The 17926-nt window shown below is 43.7% G+C and overlaps 2 protein-coding genes across 3 annotated transcripts in view; both read right to left on the minus strand.

Annotated features, from left to right (window-relative positions):
- Positions 1 to 7731: 7731 nt before the first annotated feature.
- Positions 7732 to 10840, minus strand: angel2 (angel homolog 2 (Drosophila)). The gene is made up of 8 exons (XM_070926222.1): positions 10831 to 10840; positions 10453 to 10673; positions 9972 to 10041; positions 9302 to 9732; positions 9007 to 9169; positions 8517 to 8535; positions 8304 to 8434; positions 7732 to 8122 (listed from the first exon to the last, which is right to left on the minus strand). Exons 2-8 carry the CDS (start codon positions 10585 to 10587, stop codon positions 7959 to 7961), a joined length of 1113 nt encoding a protein of 370 aa, XP_070782323.1. The 5' UTR covers positions 10588 to 10673; positions 10831 to 10840; the 3' UTR covers positions 7732 to 7958.
- A 5640-nt stretch (positions 10841 to 16480) lies between these two features.
- The window catches only part of galnt14 (UDP-N-acetyl-alpha-D-galactosamine:polypeptide N-acetylgalactosaminyltransferase 14 (GalNAc-T14)), a 124055-nt gene continuing 122609 nt past the window's right edge, over positions 16481 to 17926 (minus strand). For both annotated transcript variants that reach the window (XM_070925700.1, XM_070925701.1), the window contains one exon: positions 16481 to 16818. In XM_070925700.1, the coding sequence (XP_070781801.1) occupies positions 16660 to 16818 (159 nt within the window). In that variant the 3' untranslated portion in view covers positions 16481 to 16659. The remainder of the gene's footprint in view (positions 16819 to 17926) is intronic.

Consider the following 17926-nt stretch of genomic DNA (forward strand, 5'->3'; position numbering starts at 1 on the left):
GAAAGACTCACAGATTCAGAGTTGGTCCCAGTGTTTCAGGCCGAATATGAGGCACTTTCTGATACCAAGACACAACGGCAGCCTTTTGTCCACTGAACTCCTGATTGGTCCACGTCATTATTTATTCAACAAATGTATTTGTATTATTTATTGTGTAAGTGGAAGGCATGGAAATGCAGCTGTAGGTTAAGCTGCAGGAGGTTGAGTCACTAAAAATGACTACCTGTGTTGCACCTTCACAAACAATCTAGACCCATGGACCAGGAAACATGGGAGGGGTCACTGCTTGATTAAAGGAATGAGAAAGATAAATAATAATAATAATAATAATAATAAGACTTTTAGTTTTTGCTTTTGTTCTCGTGTAAAACAGGATACTTAAAAGTCCTTCAGATGAAACTGCTCACAGCTCCATGTCTGAACCACTGATCCAAACCAGTATTACACAAGACATGTTTTCTTTCTCATCCCTTTAACCAACTTGTGGTAAAGAGATATTACCTAAGATTGAAATATGAATGATATAGCATCATATTCATGTCACTGCTATTTCCAAAACAGGTTAGCAGAAGGCTAGCGGGGTTTAGCTGCCCATGTGTTCACACAGTAAACTAACATACTGTTAGCCAGCTGGCTGCTGCCTTCACAGCTGGAAAATAAAATGATTCAGCTGGTCCAAGTTCAGCTGCAGCCACTTTGTCCACTCAGACAAACAAGGAGTGAAGGCAGATGTTGTAACAAAGGCCTCATTCGGGACAGATTTGGCCGAGGGATGTAACACTCTGTGCTGCTGTCAGAGGATATTAAAGGCAGTCCGGACCCTCTGAGGGCTCTAAGATGATTGTTTGGTCACAACATGAGACTTCACATGTTTCAGTCTGAATTTCCTTTTGATTTAATACCCTGAAAACAGAAATCAGAAATTGTGATTTAGTAACTCAGTAACTCATAAGTTCAGTTGTTTGCAGAAGACAAATAAGAGTCAGGGCACCACAACAGCTCTCAGAGCAGCTCGACGTGTGAAGCTGCGCTGCCAAGTGACCTATGAGAATCCATCCAGTACTATATGCACTGTTTCACGCTCGTACGCGTGACGTATCATAAGGATTGTCCAAAAAGAGAATCAAGTTTGAATTTGATTGTTATTTGGATTCTCCTGTCGAGGCCTTTTAGATGAAGAAGCTGAGAAGCTTGAAATCTCACGTCACACATGTTCAGTACGATGTTGAGTATGATTTTTAACCAGCCTGATGCTTGAACTGACGGTAGGATATCACAAATCAAAGCCGGAGATGAAACAGTATTGAGTTCTTATCACACGACAGCACAGGCTGTTAGAGACGCTGTACGTAGATACAGTAAATATGTACGTTCATCTACGTCTGTTTATTCATGTTTGTTACGTCCTCAGACTGTACTGCTCAGCTTTAAGCCTTCAGAATGAGAACTATATAAGTCTGTTTTAATTGAGAAAAGATAGTGCCCTCCACCCCTGACCAGCTCTACTCACAGCCTCGCTCAGGGGCATCTTGAGGGCAGCTACTGGGAGAACAGGTTCAGATTAAATCCATAATTTCAGCTTTCAAGCATAGCTCTCCAAAGGTTCGGCTAACCGTCTACCTTTAGGATAGTAGAAAAAAATGACAGCTGACTTCTATAGTTTTCATCTGGAGGATTAACGTGAAGAAAAATGACGTTTCCCAAAATCAATTGTTCAGTTGAACTGCACCAGGCAGCTTTAGGCAATGAGAGAGCACCCGGTGTGAAGGATGTGATCAGTGTGTCCCTACTTTGACTTCTGGGGCCAGAAACAAAGAAGACTGCTAGCAAACAAACATGGATGTAAACAATTTAACTTTCAAATTCTCCCAAAGGTCTCTGCAGTTATTTTCTGAGAAAGGAAATTAATCCGAAACATGACCTTTTAATGGGAACAGGAACCAGTTCTCTGCGGCCACTTTGTGATTTAAACTGATGCCGAGTGTGTTTTTAGGAAACCTGCCTGGTGCAACTTTATATCTAACGGAGCGAAGATGATCTTACAGACCTGTGGAGGTCAGACTGTTTCTGAATATTGTCATTTGATTGTTTTATCACGTTTCTTTGAATGTTTCACGGCGTCTTCTCGCCCACAGAACATGTGTGTTTTGTTGCCAACTGAAAACGACCAACATTTCACCCTAGCTTTTTGTTTCAACAACGAGCTATGCACCCGCTGTGTAAGAGAGCAGCTTACGCCAAAAAAAACTCAAATCCTCGTCTTCCACAATTCAAGCGATGGAGGAGGAAGGTGTTTGTGGCTCGATCTACACAAACAAACATCTGTACAGAAATAAATCTTCGTCATTTAGAATAATTCTATAACCAGGACCTTCTGGTTGCTTTTCTTCACAACGTATAAAAAGAAGCCTTCCCTCCGTGTGGATGCAGCCTGAGCCAGTCTCTCCGATTCAAGGTGCCGTGAGGAAGAGCAGAATATTTGGACATATTTCCGACGCCTGGCCGGCAGCGGAGCATAGCACAGCCCAGAGAGCGAGCTCGGACGGTCACGGCTCAGACTCCGGCACAAACCAACCAGCTCAACGTGTTCATAATTTGTATTGAAGGTCCAGCGTTGATACTTTCTAGAGGCTTGATGTTTGTTGGCACAGAGCTGCTTTGATCAAACAGACGGAGACTTCACGCTGAAGGTGCAACATGTCCTGGAGTACATTTTCCAGGAAACACTAACACTCATTTTCTGACTGATGTTCAAGCATTTTTGGAACTATACAAATGGAGATTCAACAGTTACCAAGGACCTAAAGTTCACACATTTCTCTCGATGCACAAATGAAAACTTTTGGATTTAAAGACAAACGTCAACACTGCAGTTCTGGAGATTTAAACCCAACGAACGTGACAAACTACCTGACTGCTCAGAGCGAGCGGAGACGAACAACTACCACAACCCCAAACAGTGATTCTCAACGTAGCAACTGAAATCTGTTTTCATGTCAGTTTGCTTTTGTGCTCGACAATTTATCTCATTGAATGTTTTCTTTTTCTTTTCTTTTTTTGATTACGTTTGTGGTTTGACTTCTGAAATCTGTTTTATCAGGACGTTTGGGTTTGATTCATTGATTGTACTTTTATCATTTTGAATGAGAAGCATATGTTTTCAAAAAAAAAGAAGAAGAAAAAACACAGGACACTGTGTTTGTAGCAGGTGTCCTTTCTGATGGCCTTTGATTTGTTTCCAAAGTGCTGACACCACGTTTCTCAACTCCACCTTATTCCTAAACGTACTGTAAAATGTCCCGTGGTCTGTTCTGAAATCAGCTATTAACAAACTAATTTGACGACACAAAGATGTCGCGGCTCTGCTTTGACCTGCTGGGGGCCCATTGATGAAAACTCTACACACCAGCTGACTTGATGATTTAAAAGGACACTAATCAATTAAATCCAGTAGTTCCCCGTTGCGTATGAAAATGAAGTTCATAATTTTTGCTGGACAAAAAAACAAACAAACCCATTTTACTCACATTTTGTATTTGTGCACTGCAGCTGCTGAATTGACAAAAGTTTTTTTTTTTTTCCCTCCAAATTCAGAGCAACACATCTGGACGATGTTTGAAAATGTCCACGTGAAGCTTCGAGTGCCTCCGCAGTCTGCGTTTAATCAGATGGCAATATCTTTATTTAATGTTTGACTTTGTGTCTGTGTTGTTTGGAGGAGTTGCCCATGTGCTTTGTGCAAAAAAAAAAAAAAAGTGTCAGAGTCACAACAGTTGTTCACTTCCTGGTTTTTGATTTCCTCTTCAAACGTGTTCTGAAATTCTGTCACACAAAGTGTTTGTTTTGTTGCCCTTCTTGTTTCTGGAAACATGTTTCTCGTAAAAGCAGACGGATCAAAGGGACAGTCAGCCTTCTATCAAACTCTTGAGTGTGACGTGGCAAAAGACGAGCAAAAAAGTGTGTGTGTGTGTGTGTGTGAATCAACCCACTGTAACAGTATTCAGCCGGCGTCTTTAACGGATCGAACGGAGCTCTGAGTGAAGATTTTAACAGACTTGTTGTTATTAATGTTGTTATTTTTAAAGAGCGCCGCTGAGTCCGTCCAGGTTCCTTGTGTGAGGACGTGGTGTGGTTTTGTATTCCTGTGGAGATCAATATTAGGAGATGATGTGACCCCCCCCCCCCCCCAGTCAATATTATTATTATTGTAACTTTCCTACAGTTCATCAGCTGTTTTTATCAACAACTGTAGCAGCATGTGTTCTTTTAATAAATGATCTATGTTTTTAACCGCGTGTCCTTTAACTTTCGCATCGACTGAATGTTTGGAAGAGGTTTAAATATCTCACATACATTTGTCAAGTACTGATTATACTATTAATACTACTAGTACTATTAATCTGATGACTGCAGCTACTTGTTACTCTGCAGAAAGTGTTTATTATGAGTTTAAATTAGCCAGTTGTACATCAGAGCCTGACCAGTAAATTAAGTTTCTGTTAGTGTTTGTCCACCAGAGGGCACTGACGAGTTTATTTTCACACTTTAAGTGTTGCGCTCAGTACAGTACAGATCTACGTCTCAGATCTTTAAAAAACTAATTTAATGGATCTTTATCAAAAATGTTTTGTGTTGATTCTAAAAAGCAAATGTCAGCTGATATGATATTTGAAAACTCTAAAATATTGATATTGGCCTCAAATGTAGTCTTTAGGCTCTACTGTCCACAGAGCACACAGCTCTTAAGAGTTTGTTTACTTATTACAGTGTAATATTAGTCAAATATTACATCATATCCGATAGGAATTGAACTACACAGCAGAAGGACTGAAGTATTAGAGAGATTAGCTGGCTGATTGGTTCGTGTCAGCAGCAAACAGCTCAGGATCAACTTGATGCAGCTGTTGTGAGAAACACGTGTAAAAGATGGCAGCGAGGTGTGATGACGGTAAAATAACAGGAAGTCCTTTTCACAACAAGGCTGCCAGTTCAAAACCTCCCAAACATGTTACAAACTCTGCAAATCTGCCCAGCGGCCGACAGCGAAAGATGAGAGCTGCGGTGTGAATGTGAATATCTTCTTCATGAAGCAGAAGAAGAGAAAACACCAGGGAGCCGCAGTGAAGACGAGTACGATTTGAATAATGTCATTCCTCTTTAGACGACAGTCCTGCGTACACTCACACCACACTGCAGCCTGGCTTCTGATAACATAATCTTCTTACGTGCCACTGCAGATGTGTGTGTGTGTGTGTGTGTTAGACACATGGAGGCAGCAGATTCATAGAAATAATCCTTCATTTCTCATCTATGCAGCAGCTTAGGGATTGGAAGGCAGGGGAGCCTCTCCACGCAGTGTGTGTGTTTCTGTCGATGGGTTATGATGGTGTGTGTGTGTGTGTGTGTGTGTGTGTGTGTGTGTGCGTGTGTGTGTTTCCTAACTCCCTCTCTGTTGTCACAATCATGCTGTTGACCGAGCTGTCAAGGTGAAGACGCCACCGGAGCTTTTCAAGAATCCACAACAACTGCGACTCTTCAACCCTCCCACTGCTTTCTGAAGCTGCTCCCGTTTGTGGACAGAAGAAGATGATGGTGCTAATTATCTGAGGACGAGTTAACTCCAGCACGTTGGTGTTTTAAAAACGTCAACATCGACCGTCTCTTCAGCACCATCCTCTCTAAGTTACAGACAGAGTCAGAAACCTGCAGCTTCATCCAGGAGAGCTGAGGAGAAACAAAGGAACCAAACACTTTCTTCCACAAACCATCAGCTGCTTCAGCCCCCCCCCCCCCCTCACTGCTCCATCACTGGTTACCACACAGCCCACTGCTGCCATCTAGTGCTCACAAAAGCAAAAGCACACGAGGAGACTCAGATATCCAAATATGTGGTGATGAGGTGGACAAAATAATAGAAACACCTCACAATAAGACAACAGTTTAGAAAAGCTCAAAATCAAGATACATGTCAAAGTATGACACTAAGAACTGCCGTAATTATGTTTACGTGACGACAACTGGGCTTCATCTGCTGAGGAAGACTACAAGATGCAGCTAAAAGCACCAGAAGAAGAAGTTTGTTGTTACTATACTACTTATTATTATCATATTTATTATAAATCACTGTTTCTTCTGAGATGCCCATCATCATCTCTGTGAACTTTTACATTTGTAAATTACAGTTTTAGTAGTCTTTATTGTTTTTATTTATTATACTTGATTTTCTACGTCTCTGTTGCACTATCCTGTGTGCTGCTGGAACAATGCAAATTTCCCCGCTGAGGGATCAATAAAGGATTCTCCTATTTTATCTCATCACAGTCCGGATTAAATGACTATTTTAATTTGCTATTTATCTAACTAGTAATATTAGTATCTCTCTCTCCTTCAGGATCGAGGGGAACTCAAACACCTGTCCCCCGTTAACGTTAGTCTCTGTGAGTGGAGGTGACAGCAGCACAAGTATTGAAATCCGGCCCCTGTGGACTCTCAGTAAGAGCAGACATAAGGGAGGCTGTGCAGCCTGTTGAGATCCAGCCGAGCGTCTTGCTGCAGTGCAGAGTGATGCGCAGAATACCAAGAAGTCTGAGTCCTGAGTACACAGTGTTTCTGGGGGGGGGGGCAAGGTAAACGGTGCAACAATCTGTCACACACACCCCCCGTCTGCTGATTCTAACAGCCCTCGTTCTTTATAGTAGTCTGATAAGTAAAGGCACACAGGAGCTGGACACTTCCTGTCTGTCCTCTGACGAACAAACCAAACTCCTATGAAGTCGCTGTATTCTTTTAAGCAGCACGTGTGTGTTTGAGTTACAACAGCTGCTTCATGTAAAAACACAATTCAAACTTTATTTTAAAAAGAAAATTTACAATCTCTTTCCAAAAGTGTTAGAAAAATATATCCACTCCTTGTTATTTATTGATTATGTAGAAGCCTGAAATTATAATGGACAATATAAAACAGTTGAAACTGGAGCAAAAAACATGTTTCAAACTGTTTGAAGAGGAATTTAATTACAGAGAAAATTACCTTTTCTTTTTTTTACATGCGTCTCTTTCTGAAGAGCTAAACAAATGAGCAAATACTTCATGGCGACCTGTTGGAACTATTCACCTTAAAAACGTTGGTTTCTTTTTTGAAAAGCCACATTGTTCTTCAGTGTAACGTACTGTACAGCGTGACGATCACGTGGAAATCCAGGATTATTCTGATGAGCTAAATGTCTCAAGTGTCCATAAAGAACTGTGTGGGGGGAGGGGGGGGGGGGGGGGGGGTTTGCCCCTCTATCGCAGCCAACAAAGTTATCAAGTAGTTTTCCTCTTCAGCAGCACTTTAACTTCAAGTGATTAAAAAGTAGATTTAAAATCTGTCACACTGTGACCTCCTCTGCAGCGAGGGAACAATGAAGTACAACTGATGTTTATGAAAAAGTTAGAACGACTGTATCTACTGAGAACTGCATGAACGGGGGCTGAAGCTGTCCGACACCCCGACAACGACCAATTATTCATCACAATGATGTAAAGAACAAAACCGTTCGATGCTTCTTTCGGTTTCCAGCAACTTGATAACAAACAGGGACTTCTGCCCCGAAGATGATCCCAAAATTAGACACTAAAACTAATTCTGAAAAGTTAGAGTTTTCAAGAGTTTTCAGAAAACATTTGCTGCATTAAAGTATTTGTACTTTTGGATGGTACTGCAGTTTTTATAAGTCACAAATCTGACTATTTACGTGTATTTAAGTTTCTCCTTTGATGTCACAATTTTACTGACCAGCGCTTCAGGAGGAATCCTCTAAAAGAAGGTTTGTTCCCAGCAGAATCTGTGTATCGGTGTTTTTCAGTCCGGCGTCGTGTATCCGTGTCGTCCTGAACTTATTTTGTGTTTTTAATCGACATCTGAAACGTTCCCATCTTCCCTGAGCTGTTCTGATTGGTTGTCCGGCGAGCCCGGGTCAGCGCCGGAAGCGGAAGCGAGAGAGAAGAGGGAGGTGATCGGACGAGTGATGCTGATTGGGCAGACCGTTGACTTCCTCCAGCTCCGACTGGCCGACCAATGACAGCCTGCCCAGCAGCTGGAGGCCCCGCCCACCAGGAAATGAAGGCGGTGTGATGGATTCTTCCAGAGGAGAAAGAGAGACAGTAACGCGACAAGACAAAGACAAAGAATAGGAAAGAAGAGAGAAAGAAACAGATTGTTTGTGATGATGATAACACCTTCGCAAGGAAAGGTGTCATGTGTGTGTGTGTGTGTGTGTGTGTGTGTGTGTGTGTGTGTGTGTGTGTGTGTGTGTCGGTACCTGGAGTGTACAGGATGTAATCCACCGTCATGGCTGTGCGGGAGTGACAGGTGGTGATCTCAGCTCTCCCATCTGGCATCAGGCGATGCTGGTAGGACGACCGCAGCTTCAGGCTGTGCTCGATCCTCGCTCTAAAGAAACACACGAGTATTCAACGGCGGGCTTTGAGAGGACAGAGCGAGGAGGACGGAGACAGACGGAGAGAGATGTTACCTGCTGAAAGCAGCAGCAGCTTTGGTGGAAAGATCTTCTACAGTCAGATGAGAGATCGCTCCTTCTACTGCCGAGACAGAGAGACACTGATGTCAGCGATGAGCTCGACATTCAGCTGGCAAACTAAACTTAATCTGAGTTCAATCACAAAAGAATAGGAGTTTTAGAGACCCTCTGGACAGAGCCAGGCTAGATGTTCCCCCTCTTTCCAGTCGTTGTGCTAAGATAAGCTAAGCTAAGCTAAGGTGCTATCTGTAGCTTCATATTTACCATACAACCTAAGAGTGGTATCAATCTTCTCATCTAACTCTCGGCAAGAAAGCAAACAAGTGTATTTCCTTAAATGTCAAACTCTCGCCTGAAGTAAACAACTCGCACCGAATATTAATTAAACTAGGACTGAATTAGAAGTGATAAACCACAACTACTGTAACTAAACAACTGAAAGTGTTGGACTGTGAGCTGGCTCTTAAAATGAGCCAAACCTTACAGTAAGTCTGGTGTGGCTCAGTGAGGTTACCTGTGGGGCTGCTGGGGGGCTCGGCAGCAGGTTTGTTCTGGTACTGACACTGATGGCTGATTCCCAGACTGTGAGACCAGATTGGAGACGTGAGGAGACGCTGGCCTCTGGGACTGCTCTCCTGACCAGACACCTGCACACACACATCAAATAAACAGTCTTCACCTCCACATCCTGTAACGAAGCGCTTACAAACATTTAGAAACTCCTTTACAGTTCATCAGTGATTCATTTCATCCTTTCAGCGCCGACGTGTTTATCTCACCATGCCGATCTGAAGTCCTCGGTACTCCAGGCAGCCTGTGGTCAGGAAGCTGTACAGCGGACTCTGGGGGGTGGAGTTAAAATCCCCACACAGCACCACCGGACCGGTCGACCCGTCCGGGAGGAGGGACAGCCGTCTGATCTCAGCCAATAGGATCGCCAGCTGGGCCAGTTTGACGTCGCCTCGGCGAGGGTTGTAGAGGAGGTGAGTGTTGGCCACGCAGATGAAGGCGGAGGGATCTGACTGGTCCCTGATGTTGTTAGGCTGCAGCAGCACAACCAATCCCACGTTGTCCCGGTCGAGGAGGGCGTCGCCGGGGCGGAAAAACTCAACGGGATTGGAGGAAAGGAGCGACAGGCGGGAAGTTTTAAAGATGACAGCACAACCGTCTGGCTTTTTTCCTGTTCGCTTCTTGTACTCACACTGGTAACCTGACACACACACACACACACACACACACACACACACACACACACACACACACACACAATGAACAATAAAAAGAGAAAACACACAGACATCTAAATGAACATATGCATGAAGTTTATCATTTCACAATAAAAGCACTTTTACTGTAAAGGTTACAAACATGAAAATACATTTGTGTATTTTAAATATAACTAAGAGGGCACACACACACACACACACACACACACACACACACACATACCTAGTGCCTGTAGAGCAGGTTTAATCTGGCTTTCATAGTGGTCCTCCTGGACTTCTTGAAGACACAGGATCTAGAAAGAGATTTTTCGGTCACATCCTTTGATGTTAAGATGTTTTATTTAACAGTATGTGGTCAGAAGTATGCGGACACCTCTGTGCATTTACTGTAGTTCTGTGTACCTTTGGTCTGGGGCCAAAAGTACACAGGGGTCTGGTTTTTCATGCTTTGGGTCAGACCCTCTTTCTCCACAGAAGGGAAATGTTAATGCCACAGTATACAGTGACAGTTTAGAGTGTTGTGTGCTTCCAACTTTTCCTGTTTCAACATGACACCTGTGCATGAAGCCAGGTCTGGGTCCAGAAGCCCCCCTAGAAGAGGTTTTAACAGGTGTCCACACACTTCTGATCCTTTTGAATCCTGTATCCTTCTTCTACATTCAACTACAACAGCCATCTTGTTTCTTGGGATTTAATCCACTCACATCGGCGTTGTACTGCTGAATCTCAGCCAGCAGGTTTGGCAGCCGGTGGTTCCAGGGCAGCACGCTGGGGTTACAGTGCCGGTACAGGTAGAAGTTGTCCTGCAGCAGCTCCTGAGACAGAATGTTGTAGGACATCACTGAGAAGTCAAACGCAGTGCCGTCCCCGGGTGGTTGGAGGCCGGTACTACAGGCGGGTGAGGCCTCCCAGCGTCTCTGAAGAGCTGAGGAGAGAGAGGAGAGGAAGATGGAGAAAGGAAAGATTAGTAGAAGACAGATCCAAACCCAGAAACCCCAGGAGGCTTCATGTCCCCTCCGTTACATACAGTAAAATGTAGATTGTAGTTAATGACTTAATGTAAAAGACTCCACAAAACTTACATGTCACTGGTTTATCTTCCTGTTGCCTGACAGGCGGGCAGGTTCCAGGTGGAGGAGGCTGCCTGTTGGCTTCGGATACCTGCCACGGGTTACGGCTGAGAGGAAGAACCCCTGTCCACTGCCCTCCATCACTACTTCTGTCCCTTAACTGTCCCTCTGGTCCTTTTCTAGTCCTCTGACACCCGCCTTGCTCCACTGCACCCCTGTCTTTGAACCAGGGGTTGGGTTTGTGCATGTGAACTGTATCCTGATGCGGTTCTGACTTGGGGGTTTGAGTCCTAGAGCTTGCAGGCTGTGAGTCTTTATGCCCTCCTTGCTGATGTGCGTTCCTCCCTCGATTTGGGGTTTCATGTCGACTGCCGCTGTCTTTCCGCTGTCTGTCTTTATCCCCGGTTCGAGTCCTGTCAGCATGTCTATCTCTGCTGTTTTCCCTACTGACACCTTTTCCAGCTCCATTATTCCCTCGGTCTCGACTTCCACCTTTAAAGCGGTAGTTTGGTTGAGGGTGGCGGTCTGCGCTGGAATCCAGGTGATGGTGCTCCCTCTTGGAGCCTCCGTCCTTGGCCTTGCCTCCTGGTGGCCCTGCAGCTGCTCCTCCTCCTCCTCTGTGTCCTTCCCTTTCTTCGCTCCTCTTCTCCTCACCACTCTTCCTCCGTTTTTGAGGAGGCCCTGGGTCTCTGCCGGGCCGCTCCATCAGGAGGCCAGCAGAGGTGTAGAACGAACGCCAACTTACCCCAAAGTTACTGGGGTTGATGCTCCGAGGATGTAACGTCCTACCAGAGAAGACCTGATGGTCTGCCGGGTGGGAGCGGGGGAGTCGAGGAGGCCAGGAGGGATATCCCCGCACCGGCCGACATGGGTGAGGAGCGGGGATGAAATGGGGGAGGCAGGAGGAGGAGGAGGCACTGCTGCTCCTGAAGCTGGCCCTGCAGAGAGCGGGACGGCTGCGGGGACGGAAGGAGGAGCTCAGCTGGCGGAGGAACATGGGGTGGCTGGAGGGAGGAAAAGGGAGGTGTTGGAGGGGACTTGATAGAGAGATCAGTTGATGTGATGTGACCTGTTTTGATAACTGATTAATTGTTTAAGTAGATTTTGGCAAACATGCCTTCAAATACACATATTCACATCGGAGTAGTTGGAACGACTGAATTTGGGGGAAGAAATGACTCAAACAATCACATGTTGTTGTAATAGACAAAATAATAAACAAAAAACTGAGATTTTAGAAGACATCATGTTGTCTTTAGGAAATTGCGATTGGGGAAAATTGTGATGAAGGATTCATCAATTGAGAAATAATTAATATAATCGTTATCAGCATGTTAGACTACTGAAAGCTCTACTAGATTAGCTGCTAGCTAATAGCCAGCGGCTATGTTGGATTCAACAAGTTAATTTTAAAAACATTCTTTTAAAGATTTGTGTAATTTATAATGTGAACAGAATCCAAACGACAGGATAACGACACACGTGGCAAATGAGTGCAAATGTTGGTTGTTTTAGAAGCCCCGGTTATCCGGCTAGCTAACGTCAGCTGTTTTAGCCGCAGTGAACATGAAATAAGAACTCAAACGCTCTCATTATTTTTTTAACGAAGCTCACTTTAACTTACTTCTCTCCGGAAGTGGAAGGGACATCGTTTAGGTTTCGGCTCGGACGCTCGAACATAAATTGTTATGAAACATTATCGATGTTTTTGTCCGGTTTTAATTGAATCCAAAATAAGCAACATATGACGTCAGCGCAAACGTATAAACTAAGCGCCGCGAAAACCTGTGCTGCCTTCAGGTACTCTCGCTAAGCTCGTGTTTCTCTGATTGTACAGTGAGTTTACGCTTCTTCTGCAACTGGACGGGCAGAGTAACGCCACAGGTGAAGTAGATTTTATTCTATCATCTAACGAGGCTGCAGAGACCACTTTGTTCTCCTGAGAAAATGAAGAAGAGGAAAAGATTGCCGGTAATAACGACAGTTGCAGTGAAACTAAAGAAATACAACGCCAACGTGGGCTTAATATCCCACTGGACTGCCTGCTAGTTGCATAAACAACAGAAACAGCAACCTGCCAGGTTCCGCAGTGTTTTCGCTCTTGTGAAGTCAAAGAAACGTCTCCTTTTACCAATTTCCACTCTGACTAATCGTCGTCACTCCAGCCATTGGTCGTTAATTCTAATAATTCCAATATTTCTAGAGCGTTTGAAAGCCGCATCTCAGCTCGTTCTTTCGCCTCCCCCTCTCGCTGGAACTTGTAGTCTTTTCGATCCGTCTCCTAGCAAAAATGATAGGATACGAATCAGTGAATGGACTACAGCCATGTCAGTACGGCGAAAATAATGGCCCGACTGGAAACGTAGCTCACGACTAAATTTTTTTTTTTTTAATCGAGAGCATCTTGAAATGTCACGATTTCTTACGAAGTGATCGTCAGTCGTATCGGCTAAATTCCGCAAAATGGTGGATTAGATTAAACACGAGTATCATTACGGGTCTGTGTTTCTATTCTCAGAGGAGGTGACGAGAAAAATGAGGATGACGAAATGAAAAGGTCATTGTACTCACGTTAAAACGAGCCTGTCAACGAAGACAAACGGTTTGAGGAGAGAAGATGTCAGCTTCTTGTGTGCCACATTGTCTGTTATTCCATGTCGTTGAAACCCGAAGTAACGCTGCTCGGAGCGGATGAGTTACTCGCTGCGTGGTTAAAGAGGGCCAGTGGTCTGAGAGAAGGGGGGGGGGGGGGTCCGCACACACACACACCCTCCCCCCCCCCCCCCCACCACCACATCTTCTGTCTCTCTCTGGGCTCACTTGCGGATGTGAAGCTGTTTCTTCTTTATGAGCAGGAGGATTTATTAGGCGGACAGAATAGCTGTACACTATAAAGTAGCAATACCACAGTGTACAAATACTCTGATACTAGTAAAAGTCCTGCATTCAAAATCTTACTTGAGTAAAAGTACAAAAATATCAAAATATACTTAAAATGAATGAATGTGTAAGTTGCAGCTGGTAAAGGTGGGGCTACTTTCAACTACTTACTACAACTACATTATTACATCATCATTTATTAGTTTGTTTATATTTTGTATCAATAATCTGAATCTGCAAAGTAACTAATGTTAAGTAAACGTAGCGCAGTGAAAAGTACAATGTTGGCTTCCAAAATGTGGTGGAGTATAAAGTATAAAGTAGCATGAAATGGAAATACAAGTACCACAAAATGTACACATTAGTAGTGGTTATTATTGTGCCAAGTGTATTAATTTTGCTGTTATAATTTATAATATTTCTTGTGTTGGTGATTGAAATAGTGCAGTAGTAGAGATCATATCACAGCAGTAGCTACAGCAGTACCATTAGTGGTCGTAGTACTGATGTGAGTAGTGATGAGAAGCAGTAATCATGGCAGTACAAGCAGTAACAGTATCAACAGACATAACAGACGCTTGTGGTAGTGACAGTAGTACTGCAGAAGTTGAAGTATTTGTAGCAAGTAGAGAAGTAGTGGGAGTACCTGTAGTTGTAGTAACAGTAGTAATGGTAGTAGTAATAGCTTTAGCAATATTTTTTTATGGTGTTTCATTGTGGTGTTGTTTGTTATTACAACATAAAGAAACAATTAAATATATATTTCGACTTTATTGATTTCAAATGGTGTGTGTGTGTGTGTTGCTGACACCTGCATGTAAACGTCATATCAATAAAATATAAACAGCCATTATAAAACCTTTATTCAGGTCATCAAACAGGATATCAAAATGATGCAGTCGATGATGTCAAACACGGGAAAGAGGGACACAATTTGTTTCCAGAATCAGAAATCCATCGTTTGAAAAACTGACTGCCGTTCAGAGACGATCACTTCGACGTTTGTTGGTCTGCAGTTAACTTGAGTTGTGTTTTGACTCTGTTGGAATTTGAAATGAAAAACCAAAGAAGGCTGTCACGTGACGGCAGGGTCGCAGGTTTGACCTCCACGACAGCTGCAGTCGGACAACGTCGTGTCCTGTCGGCGAGCTCAGGAGCACAAACGCTGTCAGCTGTGTGCGCAACAAAAGGTTCGGTTACTTTTAGCTGAAAATAAACCTGAAACAGTAGAATCGCTTCTGTAAATCCTCCAAACGCACACAAGAAACACGAATGACGCCAACAAGCGTCATCAGGGCGACTGAAAGAACATTGAGAGTAAAGCTTTTCCTTCAGTTTGATGAAGTTATAAAGTGTTTTTATTTCTCACATGCAGCACTTCTCCTCCACGCTCCCCCTTTCTTCTTCTACCATCAGTTCTGCCGACACGGTCGAGAATACATAACTAGGGCTGCAATCATTATTTTCATGATCGATTCATCTGCAGATTATCGTCACGATGAATCTATTCATCCTCTAGTCGATAAAATGTCAGAAAAGAGCCCAAAGTGACGCCTTCAAACTGCCTCTTTTGTCCAACAAACAGTCCAGAACCCAAAGACTCGTCATTTACTGTCATGAACGCCAAAGAAAAGCAGCAAATCCTCACATCTAAGAAGCCGGAACCAGCAGACGTTTTACGCTTTTTTGCTTGAAAAATGACTGAAACGGTTTATCGATTATCAAAAAACGAATTTTCTTTCGATCGAATAATCGATTAATCGTTGCACCTCTATAGATAACCTCATCATTGTAAGAGCATTATAGAGTTACAGATCTTCTTAACTCTCTCTCATCTGAATCAAACGACAAAAGCTCTTCTCTTAACGTCTGTTTCCAGCTACTTTTATAATCCCGCTTGGTGAGACCTGGTCAGAGGCTGACCGCAGTGATTTGATCATATCTATATGTATATCTGTCCAGCCTGAAGGGCAGAACACTGAGAGAGTCACAGGGTTTAAATCTCACCACCAAACTGCGGGAAAAAAAACGTATAACAAAGTTGTTTGGTGATAAACACTTCGTATCTTTTCATCTATAAATCCCTCATTGGACGTTCACCAACCTTCATAACATCTACGCCGGACTGGACCTCAGGACTTCACCAAACTCGCCCTACTGACTGTCTTACGCTTCAAGTCCTGCAGGTTTATTCTGAACTTGGAAAAGCTGACTTTTCACATTCTCAGGATCGATGATCTCACTGTCCACCTCACTTGTTTTCACCGAGTATCGTCCTCTCATCTCTTAAATAAAGGTTTGAGTGAACGAATGATCAGCTGGGTTGAAAGATGAGTAAAGTGGGATTGAGTGCTGTTCAGAAATCTTGAAATTTAATGCAACAGATTCTTTTCGAGCTTCAATTCACTTCAGAAAAAAGACAAAACCAAACCCAATATGTCGGCTGCTCAGAGGCTTTACTCTGGTGACTTCCTGGTCTGGTCCAAAGAGGATCCCACCTGGATGCTTACACTACAGTGAAGACGGCGACAGTCATCTGACCAAGTAAACTAGAAACTCAAGTTGTGCTTGGTTTTAATCCCCAGTTTCTTCAACAGCCTCAAAAACAGACAAAAACTTTAATTGCAAAAGATTACAAGACACATTCTTTGATCTTTTTCTCATCGTGCTCAACGTTTCTGGAATCTTTGACAGGTCAGGGTTTTAAGGTGCACTTGGTTCGCCTCCTCCTCAAACACACTTTAATCTCCAGACAAAACCAACCAGACATTTCTGATGCGTCTCTTCCTTTAGCAACGTTTCCTCGATGAATCTTCAGACCCGACAGATCCACGCTCGATTTCTTCTCCACGCAGCACCTTGACGTGACGCGCTCATGCTGTCTGTCTCTGCCCGGGTCTTTGAGGCTGCGGATGGGTGACAGGGCAGGTTTGTGGAGGTGAAAGGTCACGGGGTTAAAGGTCAGGAGAAGGGGACTTCCCACCTCTGTGTGTACGCACTCAGTTCACAGGGGCTGATGACCAGCATCCGAGAGGAGTCCATCCCGTCCAGAGCCATCTCCGAGTCCAGACAGAACCGAGAGACCAGGTGCTCCAAGTGAGTCCCGGACTTCTGCCACCGCTGGAGGCAAAGAAGAGCAAATAATACAGTCAACACGCAGCTTCATGCCCTCCCACCCTCTCTTTGTAGAGGTGAGGAGTTTGCTGCTCAGTTTAGCAAACATCAAACCAACAAACAGCCCGTATTCAGACTGCTGTTGACCCTAAAACTGCATCGTACTAGAAGGAGGTGATGCTGCAGCACAGCAGTAATTAAAGTAGAATTCTTATTGAGGCGCTGCTCGGACGATCTTATTGACGGTGCAACCTGCAGTCAGCCGAGACGTCTCCGAAAAGGTCTTCAGTCGTGCTCTGCGGGGCGGCTGCACGACGAAGGTGCGAAATGCAAAGAACAATGAGTGTGTCAGAGTTTGCAATGAGATTTGATGTCGCACTCTCTGAGCAGCCAGCCCTAACGGCCGTTTCCTTCTGTGTTTACGTTCCGTCTCAGAGACGAGCGTTTGAAATGATTCGTGTAAAAATCTGCTTATTTGGAAAGGCTCGAACATCTTCCCCAGAGCCATAGAGCCGCAACGGCCACATTTATGGGAAAGGTTGAAATCAACGAATGAACTGTCCTTGAAGCAACCCAGATAGAGTGCAACAGAAGTGAGTATAGTGCAGTATTAACAGGCACAAACCTCCGCGGCGGAGAAAGAAACTGCGACAAGAAAGAGACACCAGAGTCACCATTCTTTAACTCTCGTTGTTAGAGGTTACTATAGATATTACTATAGATATTACTATAGATATTACTATAGATATTATTATAGATATTAGAGAACTCGTTGCATGTGTGTAGTGTTAACGACTGTGAAATGTTTTCACTGCAGGAAAATCATTTTATGAAGGGCTAACGAAGCATTTTTCCTGACAGACATATTTCCCCAGAATCATGGTCAAAAAAACCATTTTATATTTGTCTTTATTTAACTTAAAAAAAAAAACGACTTTTAGTTTATGACAAGTTTTGTTTCATTCTGAAAACCTGACCTTAAAAACAAAAAAAAGTACAGTTTGTTTGGGGCAGAATTATTATTACGTTCCTTTTTCATGACATTTGTTTGGCAGACACACACACACACACACACACACACACACACACACACACACACACACACACACACACA

This window comes from Enoplosus armatus, chromosome 19, assembly GCF_043641665.1.
Source record: "Enoplosus armatus isolate fEnoArm2 chromosome 19, fEnoArm2.hap1, whole genome shotgun sequence".
Taxonomy (NCBI): Eukaryota; Metazoa; Chordata; class Actinopteri; order Centrarchiformes; family Enoplosidae; genus Enoplosus; species Enoplosus armatus.